Genomic DNA, 16,194 nt, shown 5'->3' on the forward strand with positions numbered 1-16,194 from the left:
TGACCCATGCTTTTGCAAATGTTCTGGATTTTCCTGGGGCTATTACTATTTATTTAGCGTATGATGAGAACAAAGAAGAGAAATAAGCACACACACACACACACACACACACTCCACATAATGATATGCAAAACAACTTTGCGGCCTCATACCTGGATGTTTAGTTCAGCTACCCAGGCAATGGCCTCTGGTGTTGTTTCGTGCAGATCTTCTAGGGAACCAGAGAACACACAACACGGGCAACCTTGCACAATGTATTTAATAGCTTCAGCAATCACAACAATGGGTATCTTTCCATCCCCGCTGATACAGGGCAGAGGCTCTTTTTCCAGGATCAAGCCGAATTCTGCTCAGCTTCATCCAGACAGAGCCAGGCAGGTCAAAACCATTGAGGCTCAGGAAAGCCAGACCTGCAGGCCCTCCGGACAGGTCCGTGCCAATGAACTGATGCCCAAGGAAGGACCTTGGGAGCTTGTGCTACCCCCACCCTGGAGGGCTCAGAGAGTGGAAACAGGCTGGGAGAGGAGGGCCTGGCCTGGCCGCCTCCTTGGAACCCCTGGGGTCCCCTGCTGGCTCAAAATGCTTATTTTCAAAATGGTCCCCTGCACAGAATCAAAATCACACAAACTATTAGTGCCGCTTTATAAATCCGTAGTAAGGCCACAACTGGAACGCTGCAACCAGTTTTGGTCACCATATTAAAAAAAGATGTGGAGACTTGGGAAAAAGTGCAGAGAAGAGCAACTAAGATGATTAGAGGCCCGGAGACTAAAACAGATGAAGAACGGCTGCAGGATTTGGGTTTGGCTAGTCTAAAGAAAAAAAGAAATAGGGCAGACATGATAGCAGCCTTCCAGTATCTGAGGGGCTGCCACAAGAAGGGGGGGGGTCAACCTATTCTCCAAAGCCCCTGAAGGCAGGACAAAAAACAACAGATGGAAACTAGGCAAGGAGAGAAGCAACCTAGAACTAAGGAGAAACTTCCTGACAGTGAGGACAATTAACCAGTGGAACTATCTGCCTCCAGAAATTGTGGGTTTTCCATCGCTGAAGGTTTTTAAGAAAAGACTAGAGAGTCACTTGTCTCAAATAGTATAGGGTCTCCTGCTTGAGCAGGGGGTTGGACTAGAAGACCTCCAAGGTCCCTTCCAGCTCTTTTCTGATTCTGGTTCCTTCAGACTGACGTTTCCTCAAGCAGGGCTCCTGTTATCACCTTCCCCAGCAAGGGTGGAGGGAGCTATCAGGGGACTGACTGACTCTCCCCAGGCCCGGCCGGCTGCTTCAGCTGGGCCCGAGAGATAGGCTAGGCCAAACACAGCAGTGCTCGGATCCCCCCAGGGCACACCCAAGGCCCGCTGGTGGGAGAGATAGCTCTGCCCCACCTCCGGAGCCCAGGAGAGGCTGGTTGCCAGCAGGACCCGGAAGGGACCCAAGGCAGCTTGAACCCGGATTCAGGGGTGGGGGGCAGAGGTAGAACTAGGGGTGAGGACTGGCTTGCCATCAGCCAGCTAGGTCAGCTCTGATGTCCTTGGTGAGGTCCATCCTAAAGAGGGGACCTCCTGCCCCTGCCCCAAACTGCTCTCTGCTTAGAGATAGGAACCCCTCTTCTAAGGCAGGCCAGGGAGGGCAGTTCTGAGATCCACAGAAGTGTGTGTGTGTTTTTGTGTGTGTGTGTGTGTGTGTGTGTGTGTGTGTGTGTGTATGTGTGTGTGTGTGGAGAGGGGGAGTCCTTCCAGGCTCTGGCATCTGACCCCCTAAACCCGGGGTAGGCAACCTTGGCTCTTTTATGACTCATGGACTTCAACTCCCAGAATTCCTCAGCCAGCATGGGGGAACTATGGCCCTATGGCTTCAACTCTTCCTCAGCCAGCATGACTATGGCCCTTCATGACTTGTGGACTTCAACTCCCAGAATTCCTCAGCCAGCATGGGGGAACTATGGCCCCTTCATGACTTGTGGACTTCAACTCCCAGAATTCCTCAGCCAGCATGGGGGGCCCTTCATGACTGTGGACTTCAACTCCCAGAATTCCTCAGCCAGCATGGGGGAACTATGGCCCCTTCATGACTTGTGGACTTCAACTCCCAGAATTCCTCAGCCAGCATGAGGGAACTATGGCCCCTTCATGACTTGTGGACTTCAACTCCCAGAATTCCTCAGCCAGCATGGGGGAACTATGGCCCCTTCATGACTTGTGGACTTCAACTCCCAGAATTCCTGAGCCAGCATGGGGGAAGTAAGGCCCCTTCATGACTTGTGGACTTCAACTCCCAGAATTCCTCAGCCAGCATGGGGGAAACTTTGGCTCCCTCATGACTCGTGGACTTCAACTCCCAGAATTCCTAGAGCCAGCCATGCTGAGGGGAAAGGGAGAGGTTTCCAAGCTGAGCCAGGCTGGCTCAGGAATTCTGGGAGTTGAAGTCCACGAGTCATGAAGGGGCCAAAGTTTCCCCCATGCTGGCTCAGGAATTCTGGGAGTTGAAGTCCAGGAGTCATAAAAGAGCCAAGGCTGCCTCCCCCTGGCCTAGACCCTTTCTGGAGGGTCCCAACTAACACATGGCTCTGAGATGATGGCAACTACAACTCCCTGGGCAGTGGTGGGATTCAAATCTGGGAACAACTGGTTCTCTGTCTGGATGCTGCTTCTGGAAGTCCATTCTGGGCCTGGGCAACCAAAAATTAGCTACTGGTTCTGCCGAAGTGGGGCGAACTGGTTGAATCCCACCACTGTCACTGGGTCACCCTGACCTGCTCCCCTCTCTCCTCTTCTTCCAAGAGTTCAACAGGATGCCCAGACTGCCCGCAACAACAACCCTGTGGAGTAGGCTGGGTTCAGTTGAAGGTGGACCCGAGTGCGTGGTCCTCAATGGAACCGCATCTACATGGAGGGAAGTGTGTAGTGGGGTGCCCCAGGGCTCTGTTCTGGGCCCAGTGCTCTTCAACATCTTCGTCAACGATTTGGACGAGGGGATAGATGGGGAAACCATCAAATTTGCTGATGACACCAAGCTGGCAGGAATAGCCAACACTCCAGAAGACAGGCTTAGGATACAGGAGGATCTGGACAGACTTGAACACTGGGCGCTATCTAACAAAATGAAGTTCAATGGTGAAAAAAGCAAGGTTCTACATTTAGGCAAGAAAAACCAAATGCACAGGTATAGTAGTAACTATTGAATCCTAGTGGATAATCCCTTAAATATGAGCCAGCCGTGTGCTGCAGCTGCCAAAAAAGCCAACTCAGTGCTAGGCTGCATTAACAGAGGGAGAGAATCAAGATCATGTGAAGCGTTAATACCACTTTACAATGTCTTGGTAACGCCACACTTGGAATACTGCATCCAGGTTTGGTCACCACGATGTAAAAAAGATGTTGAGACTCTAGAAAGAGTACAGAGAAGAGCAACAAAGATGATTAGGGGACTGGAGGCTGAAACATATGAAGAACGGCTGCAGGAACTGGGTATGCTTAGTTTAATGAAGAGAAGGATGAGGGGGGACATGATAGTAGCATTCCAATATCTCAGGGGCTGCCACAAATAAGAGGGAGTCAAACTATTCTCCAAAGTGCCTGAAGGCAGGACGAGAAGCAACGGATGGAAACGAATCAAGGAGAGAAGCAACCTAGAACTAAGAAGAAACTTCCTGACAATTAGAACAATTAACCCGTGGAACCACCTGCCTCCAGAAGCTGTGAATGCTCCAACACTGGAAGTTTTTAAGAAGAGACTGGACAGCCATTTGTCCGAAATGGTCTAGGGTTTCCTGCCTGAGCAGGGGGTTGGACTAGATACCCTCCAAGGTCCCTTCCAAGTTTATTATTATGATTAATTCTCTCTCATCATTATTAATCCCCCATGGGAGGGGGGATCATGATGGGGCAGAAAGGAAGCTGGCGATTGACACGCTCCCCTCTCCAAGGTCTACATCCGTGTTTCTCAAACTTGGCAACTCCGACAGCTGCGGAGTCCCCTCGCCGACAGTCGCCCTTTGCAGCCCCCTCCCCGGCTGAGGGAAAGGCGTCGCCCCCCACCGAGCCCCGGGTCCCCTCCTGCCCCCCCCGCTCTGGGGCGAGGCGAGCTTGTCCCGGGCTGCGGCCCCGGCCGGGGAGGGCTCCGTTGCCAGGAGGAGTCCCCCCCACGCCTCCCCCTCAAGGCCAGCAGCCTCCCCGGACGGTCTCCGAGGAGCGGAAGGGCAGACTCGCTCCTCGGCCAGGTTAACGGGTCGGGTCGGCTGCAACTGGGCTCAGACGCGGACCTGGCGTTGCCGGTCCAGGAAAGGCGCAGCACATCCAGTCGCGTCCCGGACACGAGCCCAGCGCTGAAGTGCGCCGAGGAGCCTCGCCGGGGCCTGGGGCCGGCCGGGGCGCTTCTGCGCCGAGGAAGCTGGAGCAGGACGGGGGAGAGCGGCCTTCTGCGCCCCCCCCCCCGACAGAGAGGGAGGGAGGGAGGGAGGGGATGGGAGGCGGCGGGTCCGGGCGAGGCCCGCTCCGGGTAGGCGGGGCTGCGGGGCGCAGGGTATAAAAGTCGGCCCCGAGGTCCGGGCTCAGCTCCCTCCCTCCTCCTCCTCGTCGCCGACCGTCTCTCCAGCGCTCCATCCTCCAGCAGCCAGCATGGTGCACTGGACGCCCGAAGAGAAGCAGCTGATCACCGCCCTCTGGAGCAAGGTGGACGTGCCCGAAGTCGGCGCTGCCACCCTCGGGAAGTAAGAGCTCCGGCCGGGCCGGGGGAGGGCAGGGCAGGCCCCGCAGGGACCCCCCCCCACCGTCTCCTCCTCCCCCCTTTCTCTCTCCCTCCCTCCCCTGGCAGACTGCTGGTGGTGTACCCCTGGACCCAGCGCTTCTTCGCCCACTTCGGGAACCTCTCCGGCCCCAGCGCCATCTGCGCCAACCCCCTGGTCAGAGCCCACGGGAAGAAGGTGATGAACTCCTTCGCGGAGGCCGTCAAGCACATGGACAACATCAAGGAGACCTTCTCCAAGCTGAGCGAGCTGCACTGCGAGAAGCTGCACGTGGACCCCGAGAACTTCAGGGTGAGGTGGAACCCCCCCCTGCCTCCCTCCCGGGCTGGGCACCTCCTCTCCTTGGCACCTGGCCGCCGGGCAGCCTTTCCTGGCTGGGTCCTGCCCTGAAATGGGGGCAGTGGCCCCGTTCTGAGCAGGGCCGGGAAGGAGCAAAAGTCTCCCGTTTCCCAGGAGAGGGACCCGTGTCCGGTCACAGGGCTGACCTGGGTCAGAGGGACAATTGATTGGCGCAGTCCAGGAGGGAAAGAAGGAGCGTCTGAACACGTCCACTGCTTCTCCTGGGTTCCGTGTGGGGGGGGGGCAAAGGGCAGAGATGCCAGCCAAGGCTCCTTGCAGCAGGTGTCAGTTCCCCCCCCTCCTCTCTTCCAGCTTCTGGGCAACATCCTCATCATTGTCCTGGCCGGCCACCATGGGAAAGAGTTTACCCCCAGCACCCACGCCGCCTTTCAGAAGCTGACCAATGTGGTGGCCCACGCCTTGGCCTACCGCTACCACTAGACCTCCCAGTAGGCATAGCAGCCGCCTGCCCCCCCTCGCCATGCCTGGAGCCCCTCCTAGCCCACGGATGACGCAATAAAAGTTTCCCCAGAACAAGCAGAATGTTGTGCTTTTGTGGTCCTGGGAGGGAGACTGGGGGGAGGAGAGCAGTCTTGCTGGGTCACCCGAAGCCCCCCCCCCCGCCTGACCCCAGGGAAGCACAGTTGGGGGCTGAGGGAAAGGAACAGGATTTCTTTGGGGCAAAGTCGGGGCTGGAGAAGCAACAGTTCTGCCATTTGCTGAACTCACTGAACTCTGCAGTTTCTGGGGGGGGGGAGGGCGTTCTTCCTTTGCTGGGGGAGGGGTCTATTTCAAGAGCCCCCATCCTCCTCCACCCCACGCTTTGGAGGTTAAGAAAGGAAATGGGACTTCAACCCAGAAACTGGGGAGGGGAACCTTAATTATTTCTTACATGGGGGGGGGGGGAGAGAGCACAATAAATTGACACAACTTGCTAAGATCTCACTGCCCCCCTCCAATATTCACCAAATTTAGCTCATGCAGGCCTGGGGGGAGGGGGCTTTGGGGAAAGAGCAGAAGATGCCGGCAACAGAGCTAATGGGGAGGCTGGGAGAGGCGGGGGAGGGGGAGATCAGCTGGCCTAACCTGCCCCAGACTGAGCAGGGTGCCACACAGACAGAGGCCCTGCTCAAAGCCCACCCTTCTCAAGCCCTCTTGTGGGGCTCAGAGGCAGGAGGGCAGGGAAGCAGGTTGGGGAGCCCCTCCCCCAAGGGAACGACCCCCTTCGGTTTCCCCACGGCTGAACCCAGGCGCAATAGCCTTGCCTTCCAGAAGCATTTATGTATTTATTAGATGCTACTCAACCCCGGGAGCCCCCACACAACAATGCAGCAATAGCAACAATAACGGCCCTTAACAACAATCCCATAAACAGCACACAGAAAACTCCACCTTTGGGGCCTCCCAGCCTGCCCCAAGGCATGTGGGAAGAGCCCTGTCTTCATGGGGGTGGAGGGGGGGGCTGTTGCATCCTAAGGGCAGGAGGAGAGTTGCAAGGAAGCCGCCATGCTGCCTGGCTCCACCAGGGGGCAGCCTTTGAGGGAAGGGGAGGGAACTTGACACAGGTCGGCAGGGGGGGCATCCAAAGAGAGGGAAGGGAGGCAGGGGGGGGGAGTGGGGCAGAGACCCCCCTGCTTCAGTGGCCGCCCTTCCTAGGACCCTCCCCACCTGCCTTTTGCCCAAGGGGGCAGAGAGGACGCTAGAGGGACCCTCCTTCCTCCTCGCCCCAGGCTAAAACCTGCAAAGAATGATTGCAGGAACCGGGAATGTCACTTTTAACGAAGAGAAGGACAGGATAGCAGTCTTCCAATATCTGAGGGGCTGCCCCAAAGAAGAGGGAGTCAAGCTCTTCTCCAGAGACCCTGAAGAAGCCGGGACAAGAAGCAACGGAGGGAAACTCACCAAGGAGAGAACCAAACTTAGAAATATCAAATAAGAAGAAACTTCCTGACAGGGAAAACAATCAGTGGAAAGAGGTTTCCTGCAAGAGTTGTCGCTGGAGGTTTCCAAGGAAAGAAGAAGAGGAGAGAGGGGAGCAAGTGAGGGTGACCCAGTGACAGTGGTGGGATTCAACCAGTTCGCCCCACTTCGGCAGAACTGGTAGCTATTTTTTGGTTGCCCAGGCCCAGAATGGACTTCCAGAAGCAGCATCCACACAGAGAACCTGTTGTTCTCAGATTTGAATCCCACCACTGCCCAGGGAGTTGGAGTGGCCATCATCTCAGAACCATGTGTTAGTTGGGACCCTCCAGAAAGGGTCTAGGCCAGGGGGAGGCAGCCTTGGCTCTTTTATGACTCCTGGACTTCAATTCCCAGAAGTCCTCAGCCAGCATGAGGGAACTATGGCCCCTTCATGACTCCTGGACTTCAACTCCCAGAATTCCTAAGCCAGCATGGGGGAACTATGGCCCCTTCATGACTCCTGGACTTCAACTCCCAGAATTCCTAAGCCAGCATGAGGGAACTATGGCCCCTTCATGACTCATGGACTTCAACTCTCACAATTCCTAAGCCAGCATGGGGGAACTAAGGCCCCCTCATGACTCGTGGACTTCAACTTCCAGAATTCCTGAGCCAGCATGGCTCAGCTGGGAAACCTCCCTTTCCCTCAGCATGGCTGGCTGAGGAATTCTGGGAGTTGAAGAAGACTGGTGCTGGAGAAGACTCCTGTGGTGCTGGAGAAGACTCGCAGGAGTCTTCTCCAGCACCAGAGTTCAAAGGCCTCCATTCTTTGGCGCTCAGCCTTTCTTATGGTCCAACTTTCACAGCCATACATTGGAACTGGGAAAACCATGGCCTGGACTATACGCACTTTGGTTGGCAGGGTGATGTCTCTGCTTTTTAGTATGCTGTCTTTCTCTGTCTCTGTCTTTCTCTGGAATAGCCAGAGCCAAATCCTGCAGCCGTTCTTCGTATGTTTTACTCTCCAGGCCTTTAATCATCCTAGTTGCTCTTCTCTGCATTTTTTTCCAAGTCTCAACATCTTTTTTGTAATGTGGTGACCAAAATTGAATGCAGCATTCCAGTCTGGTTTTACCTAGGTTTTATAAAGTGATACTAACGTGTGATTATAATTCTATGCCTCTGTTTATGCAACCCAGGATTGTATTAGCTTTTTTGGCTGCTGCTGCACACGGCTGGCTCATGGTCAAGGGATCGTCCACTAGGACTCCAAGGTCCCTCTCACAGTTGCTGTTTCTGAGCCTGGTCTCGCCTAATCTGTTCTTATATCTTTGATTTTTCCTGCCTAAGTGTTTTAAAACTTTGCTTTTCTCCACATTGAAACTCATTTTGTTGGTTAGGGCCCTTTGTTCCAGTTTATCAGGATCTTTTTGAATCCTGTCTTCTGAGGTGTTGGCTACTCCTGCCAGTTTGGTGTCATCTGCAGATTTGATGAGTTCCCCTTCAATTCCCTCATCTAAGTCATTGATGAAGGTGTTCAGGAGGGCTGGACCTAAGACGGAGCCTTGTGGTACACACTGCTTGCTTCTCTCCATGTGGATGTGGTGCCCCTGAGGACTACTCGTTGAGTATGGTTTGCCAGCCAGCTACAGCTCCATCTGGTAGTGATGTTGTCTATTCCAACATTTTTGCCAGTACTTTCCCAGGTTCAATGGGAAGCCTCAACACCTACTTCAAATTCAACAGGAAAATCTATAAGCAAGTACAAGGCACCCCGGTGGGATTCCCCATATCAGGCCCAATAGCAGAAGCAGCCATGCAGTGACCCGAATCCATAGCCCTACCCACCACCCAACCAAGATTCTGGACACGCTTATGTCAATGACTCCTGTGTCATCATGAAACGTTCCCAAATTGAGGAAACACCCCCCCCCCTCCATAACCCTCAGTAACACATTCCCTGGGATAAGTTCACACACAAAGAGGAAATAGACAATGGACTCCCATCCCTCAACATCGACCTGTAAGGAAACGGGACAACAGAGAGCTGGAAACCCACGTCTGCCGCCATCCTACGCACACAGACCAGATCCTCAGCTTCGCAATTAACCCCCCACCACCACACACAAAGGAGCTGCCTCCAGGCCCTCTTCAGAGGGGGGGCAGGACCTCCTGCAGCACCACAACGCAAAGAAAAGTGGAGGAGAAAAACCTGCCTGGCGCCTTTCTCCACAACAGCTCTCTGAGAATCTTTGTATTCTGACAGCACCTAAACCACAACGCACCACACAGCCGACCACTGAGTAAACACTAATCCTACCAGATACAAACGGGGGTGACGGAAATGACAGCCAGAGTTCTCCAACCCTTAGGAATAGCAACAGCCCACAGACCCACAGCCACACTCTGCCAGGAATTAGCCATAACCAAAGGCAAGCGAAGACCCGACCGGCCTGGAGTCCAAACGAAAGCCAGCCAGGTGCTCCCAATAGGGGTTGAGGCTCAAGGCAAAAGGAAGCTGGCCGGGAAGGCTGATTCTCCAGGGGGCACCCTCAAGAACCCCCCCCAATCGTGCCATTACGGGGCCCTCGGCCTGGGCAGCAAGGCTTCCCTGCAGGATGGGTGCGGGCACACAGTCCCAGGGCTTCCCAGCACGGGGACAGGAGCAGCCAGGCAACCCGTTCCCACCACAGACCTTGAGCAGCCCCCAGGGGGAAAGGATCCCAGCAGGTGGGCCCTCCGGGGGGGGGGGAACAAGGGGGGGCGGCTGGCAGAGGAGCCCTGCTGGTGCCCAGCCCCCCTGGGTCTGAGCAGGGTGGAGGGAAGGAGGGAGGGATGAGTCTCTGGCCCAGGAAGAGTAAGTGCTGGGAGGGACCTTGGAGGTCTTCTAGTCCAGCCCCCTGCTCGAACAGGAGAGCCTAGACCAGGGGTAGGCAACCTTGGCTCTTTTATGACTCGTGGACTTCAACTCCCAGCATAGCTGGCTCAGGAATTCTGGGAGTTGAAGTCCACAAGTCATAAAAGAGCCAAGGTTGCCTACCCCTGGCCTAGACCATCCCAGACAGGTGGCTGTCCAGTCTTTCCTTGGAAACCTCCAGCGACAACTCTTGCAGGAAACCTCTTTCCACTGATTGTTCTCCCTGTCAGGAAGTTTCTTCTTATTTGATATTTCTAAGTTTGGTTCTCTCCTTGGGCTTCTTCAGGGTCTCTGGAGAAGAGCTTGACTCCCTCTTCTTTGGGGCAGCCCCTCAGATATTGGAAGACTGCTATCCTGTCCTTCTCTTCGTTAAAAGTGACATTCCCGGTTCCTGCAATCATTCTTTGCAGGTTTTAGCCTGGGGCGAGGAGGAAGGAGGGTCCCTCTAGCGTCCTCTCTGCCCCCTTGGGCAAAAGGCAGGTGGGGAGGGTCCTAGGAAGGGCGGCCACTGAAGCAGGGGGGTCTCTGCCCCACTCCCACCCCCCTGCCTCCCTTCCCTCTCTTTGGATGCCCCCCCTGCCGACCTGTGTCAAGGTCCCTCCCCTTCCCTCAAAGGCTGCCCCCTGGTGGAGCCAGGCAGCATGGCGGCTTCCTTGCAACTCTCCTCCTGCCCTTAGGATGCAACAGCCCCCCCCTCCACCCCCATGAAGACAGGGCTCTTCCCACATGCCTTGGGGCAGGCCCCAAAGGTGGAGTTTTCTGTGTGCTGTTTATGGGATTGTTGTTAAGGGCCGTTATTGTTGCTATTGCTGCATTGTTGTGTGGGGGCTCCCGGGGTTGAGTCGCATCTAATAAATACATCAATGCTTCTGGAAGGCAAGGCTGTTGCGCCTGGGTTCAGCTGTGGGGAAACCGAAGGGGGTCACTTCCTTGGGGGAGGGGCTCCCCAACCTGCTTCCCTGCCCTCCTGCCTCTGAGCCCCACAAGAGGGCTTGAGAAGGGTGGGCTTTGAGCAGGGCCTCTGTCTGTGTGGCACCCTGCTCAGTTCCCCACTGGACACGGGGCAGGTTAGGCCAGCTGATCTCCCCTCCCCCGCCTCTCCCAGCCTCCCCATTAGCTCTGTTGCCGGCATCTTCTGCCCTTTCCTCAAACCCCTCCCCCCCAGGCCTGCATGAGCTAAGTTTGGTGAATATTGGGGGGGGGGCAGTGAGATCTTAGCAAGTTGTGTCAATTTATTGTGCTCGCTCTCCATGGAAGAAATAATTAAGGTTCCCCTCCCCAGTTTCTGGGTTGAAGTCCCATTTACTTTCTTAACCTCCAAAGCTTGGGGTGGAGGAGGATGGGGGCTCTAGAAACGGACCCCTCCCCCAGTAAAGGAAGAACGCACTCCCCCCCCAGAAACTGCAGAGTTCAGTGAGTTCAGCAAATGGCTTTGCCCCAAACAAATCCTGTTCCTTTCCCTCAGCCCCCAACTGTGCTTCCCTGGGGTCAGGCGGGGGGGGGGGGCTTCGGGTGACCCAGCAAGACTGCTCTCCTCCCCCCAGTCTCCCTCCCAGGACCACAAAAGCACAACATTCTGCTTGTTCTGGGGAGAACTTTTATTGCATCATCCGAGGGCTAGGAGGGGCTCCAGGCATGGCGAGGGGGGGCAGGCGGCTGCTATGCCTACTGGGAGGTCTAGTGGTAGCGGTAGGCCAAGGCGTGGGCCACCACATTGGTCAGCTTCTGAAAGGCGGCGTGGGTGCTGGGGGTAAACTCTTTCCCATGGTGGCCGGCCAGGACAATGATGAGGATGTTGCCCAGAAGCTGGAAGAGAGGAGGGGGGGGAACTGACACCTGCTGCAAGGAGCCTTGGCTGGCATCTCTGCCCTTTGCCCCCCCCCCACACGGAACCCAGGAGAAGCAGTGGACGTGTTCAGACGCTCCTTCTTTCCCTCCTGGACTGCGCCAATCAATTGTCCCTCTGACCCAGGTCAGCCCTGTGACCGGACACGGGTCCCTCTCCTGGGAAACGGGAGACTTTTGCTCCTTCCCGGCCCTGCTCAGAACGGGGCCACTGCCCCCATTTCAGGGCAGGACCCAGCCAGGAAAGGCTGCCCGGCGGCCAGGTGCCAAGGAGAGGAGGTGCCCATCCCGGGAGGGAGGCAGGGGGGGGTTCCACCTCACCCTGAAGTTCTCGGGGTCCACGTGCAGGGGGTTGGCGTAGATGGCGCTGGGGCCGGAGAGGTTCCCGAAGTGGGCGAAGAAGCGCTGGGTCCAGGGGTACACCACCAGCAGTCTGCCAGGGGAGGGAGGGAGAGAGAAAGGGGGGAGGAGGAGGAGGAGACGGTGGGGGGGGGTCCCTGCGGGGCCTGCCCTGCCCTCCCCCGGCCCGGCCGCAGCTCTTACTTCCCGAGGGTGGCAGCGCCGACTTCGGGCACGTCCACCTTGCTCCAGAGGGCGGTGATCAGCTGCTTCTCTTCGGGCATCCAGTGCACCATGCTGGCTGCTGGAGGATGGAACGCTGGAGAGACGGTCGGCGACGAGGAGGAGGAGGAGGAGGGGGGGGGAGGGAGCTGAGCCCGGACCTCGGGGCCGACTTTTATACCCTGCGCCCCGCAGCCCCACCTACCCGGAGCGGGCCTCGCCCGGACCCGCCGCCTCCCATCCCCTCCCTCCCTCCCTCTCTGTCGGGGGGGGCACAGAAGGCCGCTCTCCCCTGTCCTGCTCCAGCTTCCTCGGCGCAGAAGCGCCCCGGCCTATCCCCCGGCGAGGCTCCTCGGCGCACTTCAGCGCTGGGCTCGTGTCCGGGACGCGACTGGATGTGCTGCGCCTTTCCCGGACCGGCAACGCCAGGTCCGCGTCTGAGCCCAGTTGCAGCCGACCCGACCTGTTAACCTGGCCGAGGAGCGAGTCTGCCCTTCCGCTCCTCGGAGACCGTCCGGGGAGGCTGCTGGCCTTGAGGGGGAGGCGTGGGGGGGACTCCTCCTGGCAACGGAGCCCTCCCCGGCCGGGGCCGCAGCCCGGGACAAGCTCGCCTCGCCCCAGAGCGGGGGGGGGGGGCAGGAGGGGACCCGGGGCTTGGCGGGGGGCGACGCCTTTCCCTCAGCCGGGGAGAGGGCTGCAAAGGGCGACTGTTGGCGAGGGGACTCCGCAGCTGTCGGAGTTGCCATGTTTGAGAAACACGGATGTAGACCTTGGAGAGGGGAGCGTGTCAATCGCCAGCTTCCTTTCTGCCCCATCATAATCCCCCCTCCCATGGGGGATTAATAATGATGAGAGAGAATTAATAATAATAATAAACTTGGAAGGGACCTTGGAGGGCATCTAGTCCAACCCCCTGCTCAGGCAGGGAACCCTGTACCGTTTCAGACAAATGGCTGTCCAGTCTCTTCTTAAGAGCTTCCAGTGTTGGAGCATTTACTGCTTCTGGAGGCAGGTGGTTCCCCTGGTTAATTGTTCTGACTGTCAGGAAGTTTCTCCTTAGTTCCAGGTTGCTTCTCTCCTTGTTTAGTTTCCACGTGGCTTCTTGTCCTGCCTTCAGGGGCTTTGGAGAATAGTGTAATTCCTTCTTCTTTGTGGGCAGCCCCTGAGATACTGGAAGACTGCTATCCTGTCCCCCCCTCATCCTTCTCTTCATTAAACTAGACATAGCCAATTCCAGCAACCGTTCCTTACATGCTTTAGCCTCCAGTCCCCTAATCATCTTTGTTGCTCTTCTCTGTACTCTTTCTAGAGTCTCGACATCTTTTTTACATCATGGTGACCAAAACTGGATGCAGTATTCCAAGTGTGGCCTTACCAAGACATTGTAAAGTGGTATTAACGCTTCACATAATCTTGATTCTCTCCCTCTGTTAATGCAGCCTAGCACTGAGTTGGCTTTTTTGGCAGCTGCAGCACACTGCTGGCTCATATTTAAGGGATTATCCACTAGGATTCAATAGTTACTACTATTGAGCAAGGTACCTGTTATGTCCCGAGCCTTGCAAACGGGCTCGGGGCGTTTGCAGGCAGTCCCGGGCAGGTGCAAAGCTGCCCGGGGCCAGACAGGCTGTCGCCAGCGCCTTTGCGCATGCGCGGGTGCTGGCGCGGGAAAAGTAACACATTGACCTGGGAAATGCCTATATAAGAGGCTGGGAGATTTTAGGCGCTGCTGAAGCCTTCTATCTGTAAGCTGAACACAGAATAAAGAAAACCTGAGAACTACAACTGCTTCTCGTGTCTTGCCTTCCGCGAAGGACCCAACACTGGCGACGAGGATGGGATGCCTTACATCGCCTGGAAAGGAAAAGGTGTAAGCTTACCTAAGTGAGTCAACGGCGTTGACTCGGCAGCTACCCGCCAATCCAGTGCGCATTCGGGGGTAGGCTGGCTGATAAACCCGTCTCCTGAAAATGGCAAAGGTTGGAAGGCTTTCGGAGTTCGACGTCTCACATCCAGAGCGGTGGGAGTCCTACGTAGCCAGGGTGGAGAACTACTTCAAGGTGAACCAAGTGAGGGAAGAGAGTTTGAAGGCTGCCACCCTGCTTTGTGTCTGCGGTCAAGACGCCTTCGAAATCGCAGAGAACCTTGCAGCACCAGTTCCATTAGAGTCTGTCAGCTACGTAGATCTAAATAAGCTACTGAAGGAGCACTTCCAGCCCAAGATGTCCGTCATCGCATGGCGCCACACCTTCGAGCAGAGGGATCAACGATCCGGAGAGTCAGCCAAAGAGTACATCGCCGCATTGAGGAAGGCCGCCAAGCACTGCGAGTTAAGAACCTCCAAGAACGACTAAGGGACCGATTCGTGTGCGGGTTAAGGCATCGAGATCTACAACAGAGGCTTTTCGCCAAAGAAGACTTGTCCTTCCAAGATGCCTTAAGAGAGGTCACCGCAGAAGAAACAGCAGGCGGCGCCGTCAAGAACATGCGGCCGATCAGGAACAGTCCAGATGTCGCATCCGTGCACCAAGAAGACGTCCAAGGGAACTCCGAGGAGGATCCGGACGAGGAAGTCGACCGTCTCCACCCCATGAAGGAAGGGAATCAGAAGGGAAGCTCTTCAGCTCCGGTCAAGTGCATCGGCTGTGGAGGTCGCCACAGGAGAACCGACTGCAAGTTCCGCTCCGCTACCTGACGGGCATGCGGAAAACAAGGACACATTGCAACTATGTGTCTGGGCCGACGAAAGGTACAACCTCAGGAAGAACTGCGCCTGAAAGGTACCAGGGTCCCCAGCCAGAATAGGGTAGGTTTTTGCGCTTTGCGAAGGAGCATCTTCAGGACAGGCACACACAAGCCCATCAAGAAAAAGCTGTCACTCAAGGTGAAGCTACAAGGGGTTCCATTAACTATGGAACTAGACACGGGGTCTGCCCTTTCAATCATATCCTTGCATACATTTAGGAAGATTTGTTCCGGCAGTGGAACTCAGGCCAAGTTAAGGCCTTCTGACATTGTGTTAACAGATTTTCAAAATTCAAGAGTGTGTGTTAAGGGGGAGGCCACACTTAACGTGCAGTACAAGAATTTTGAAGGTCCACTAGACCTATTAGTAGTAGGGGGTGAACGAACGAGTCTCATAGGACTCGATTGGTTTGAGGCCTTGGGGATACACGTCACAGGGCTCAACAGCTTACAAACACTCGACCTACAGGAATTCTGCAAAGAATTTGCAGATGTTTTCAGCCCCCAGCTGGGCACATTCAAAGGACCCCCTGTGTCCTTAAAACTAGACCCCACTGTCACTCCCATTAGAATTAAAGCAAGAAAGGTCCCTTTTGCTTTAAAGAGTAAAATTGACACTGATTTGGACAAACTGATCCAACAGGGAATTCTAGAACCTGTTGACTCCAGTCCTTGGGAGACCCCCATTGTCACGCCTCTAAAGGCAAATGGGGACATTCGCATTTGTGCCGATTACAAATGCACTCTGAATAAGGCATTGCAGCAACATGCCTATACTGTTCCTGTGGTCAATCATATCCTGGCCTTTCTCAAGGGGGGGGCGTGTTTTTGCAAAGCTTGACCTAGCTCAAGCGTATCAACAGCTGCCTGTTGATGATGATGCTGCTATAGCTCAGACTATTGTGACCCACAGAGGGGCCTTTAAAGTAAAAAGGCTACAGTTTGGAGTGAATGTCGCTCCTGGGATCTTCCAAAGCGTAATGGAAAACACACTATGAGGTATACCAGGGGTTTGCCCCTACTTTGATGATGTTTTGATTGCAGGAGACTCCACACACATTCTAGCTGAACGGCTAAGGGCTGTTCTGTTAAGATTCAGGAAATCAGGCCTCAAGCTCAAAAAAAGACAAATGCAAGATTGGGG

The 16,194-nt window shown here is 55.6% G+C and overlaps 2 protein-coding genes across 2 annotated transcripts; one reads left to right on the top strand and one right to left on the bottom strand.

Annotated features, from left to right (window-relative positions):
* The first annotated feature begins 4,536 nt into the window (after positions 1-4,536).
* LOC120310217 (hemoglobin subunit beta-2) lies at positions 4,537-5,584 on the top strand. Its single transcript, XM_039348401.1, has 3 exons — positions 4,537-4,705; positions 4,810-5,032; positions 5,393-5,584. The coding sequence occupies exons 1-3, from the start codon at positions 4,614-4,616 to the stop codon at positions 5,519-5,521; spliced, it is 444 nt and encodes a 147-aa protein (XP_039204335.1). The 5' UTR covers positions 4,537-4,613; the 3' UTR covers positions 5,522-5,584.
* A 5,894-nt stretch (positions 5,585-11,478) lies between these two features.
* LOC120310231 (hemoglobin subunit beta-2-like) lies at positions 11,479-12,440 on the bottom strand. The gene is made up of 3 exons (XM_039348426.1): positions 12,288-12,440; positions 12,066-12,177; positions 11,479-11,705 (listed from the first exon to the last, which is right to left on the bottom strand). Exons 1-3 carry the CDS (start codon positions 12,377-12,379, stop codon positions 11,577-11,579), a joined length of 333 nt encoding a protein of 110 aa, XP_039204360.1. The 5' UTR covers positions 12,380-12,440; the 3' UTR covers positions 11,479-11,576.
* Between the last annotated feature and the right edge of the window lie 3,754 nt (positions 12,441-16,194).

The sequence above is a fragment of the Crotalus tigris genome, unplaced genomic scaffold (genome assembly GCF_016545835.1).
Source record: "Crotalus tigris isolate CLP2741 ecotype Arizona unplaced genomic scaffold, ASM1654583v1 scf7180000017560.2302168, whole genome shotgun sequence".
NCBI classification, from domain to species: Eukaryota; Metazoa; Chordata; class Lepidosauria; order Squamata; family Viperidae; genus Crotalus; species Crotalus tigris.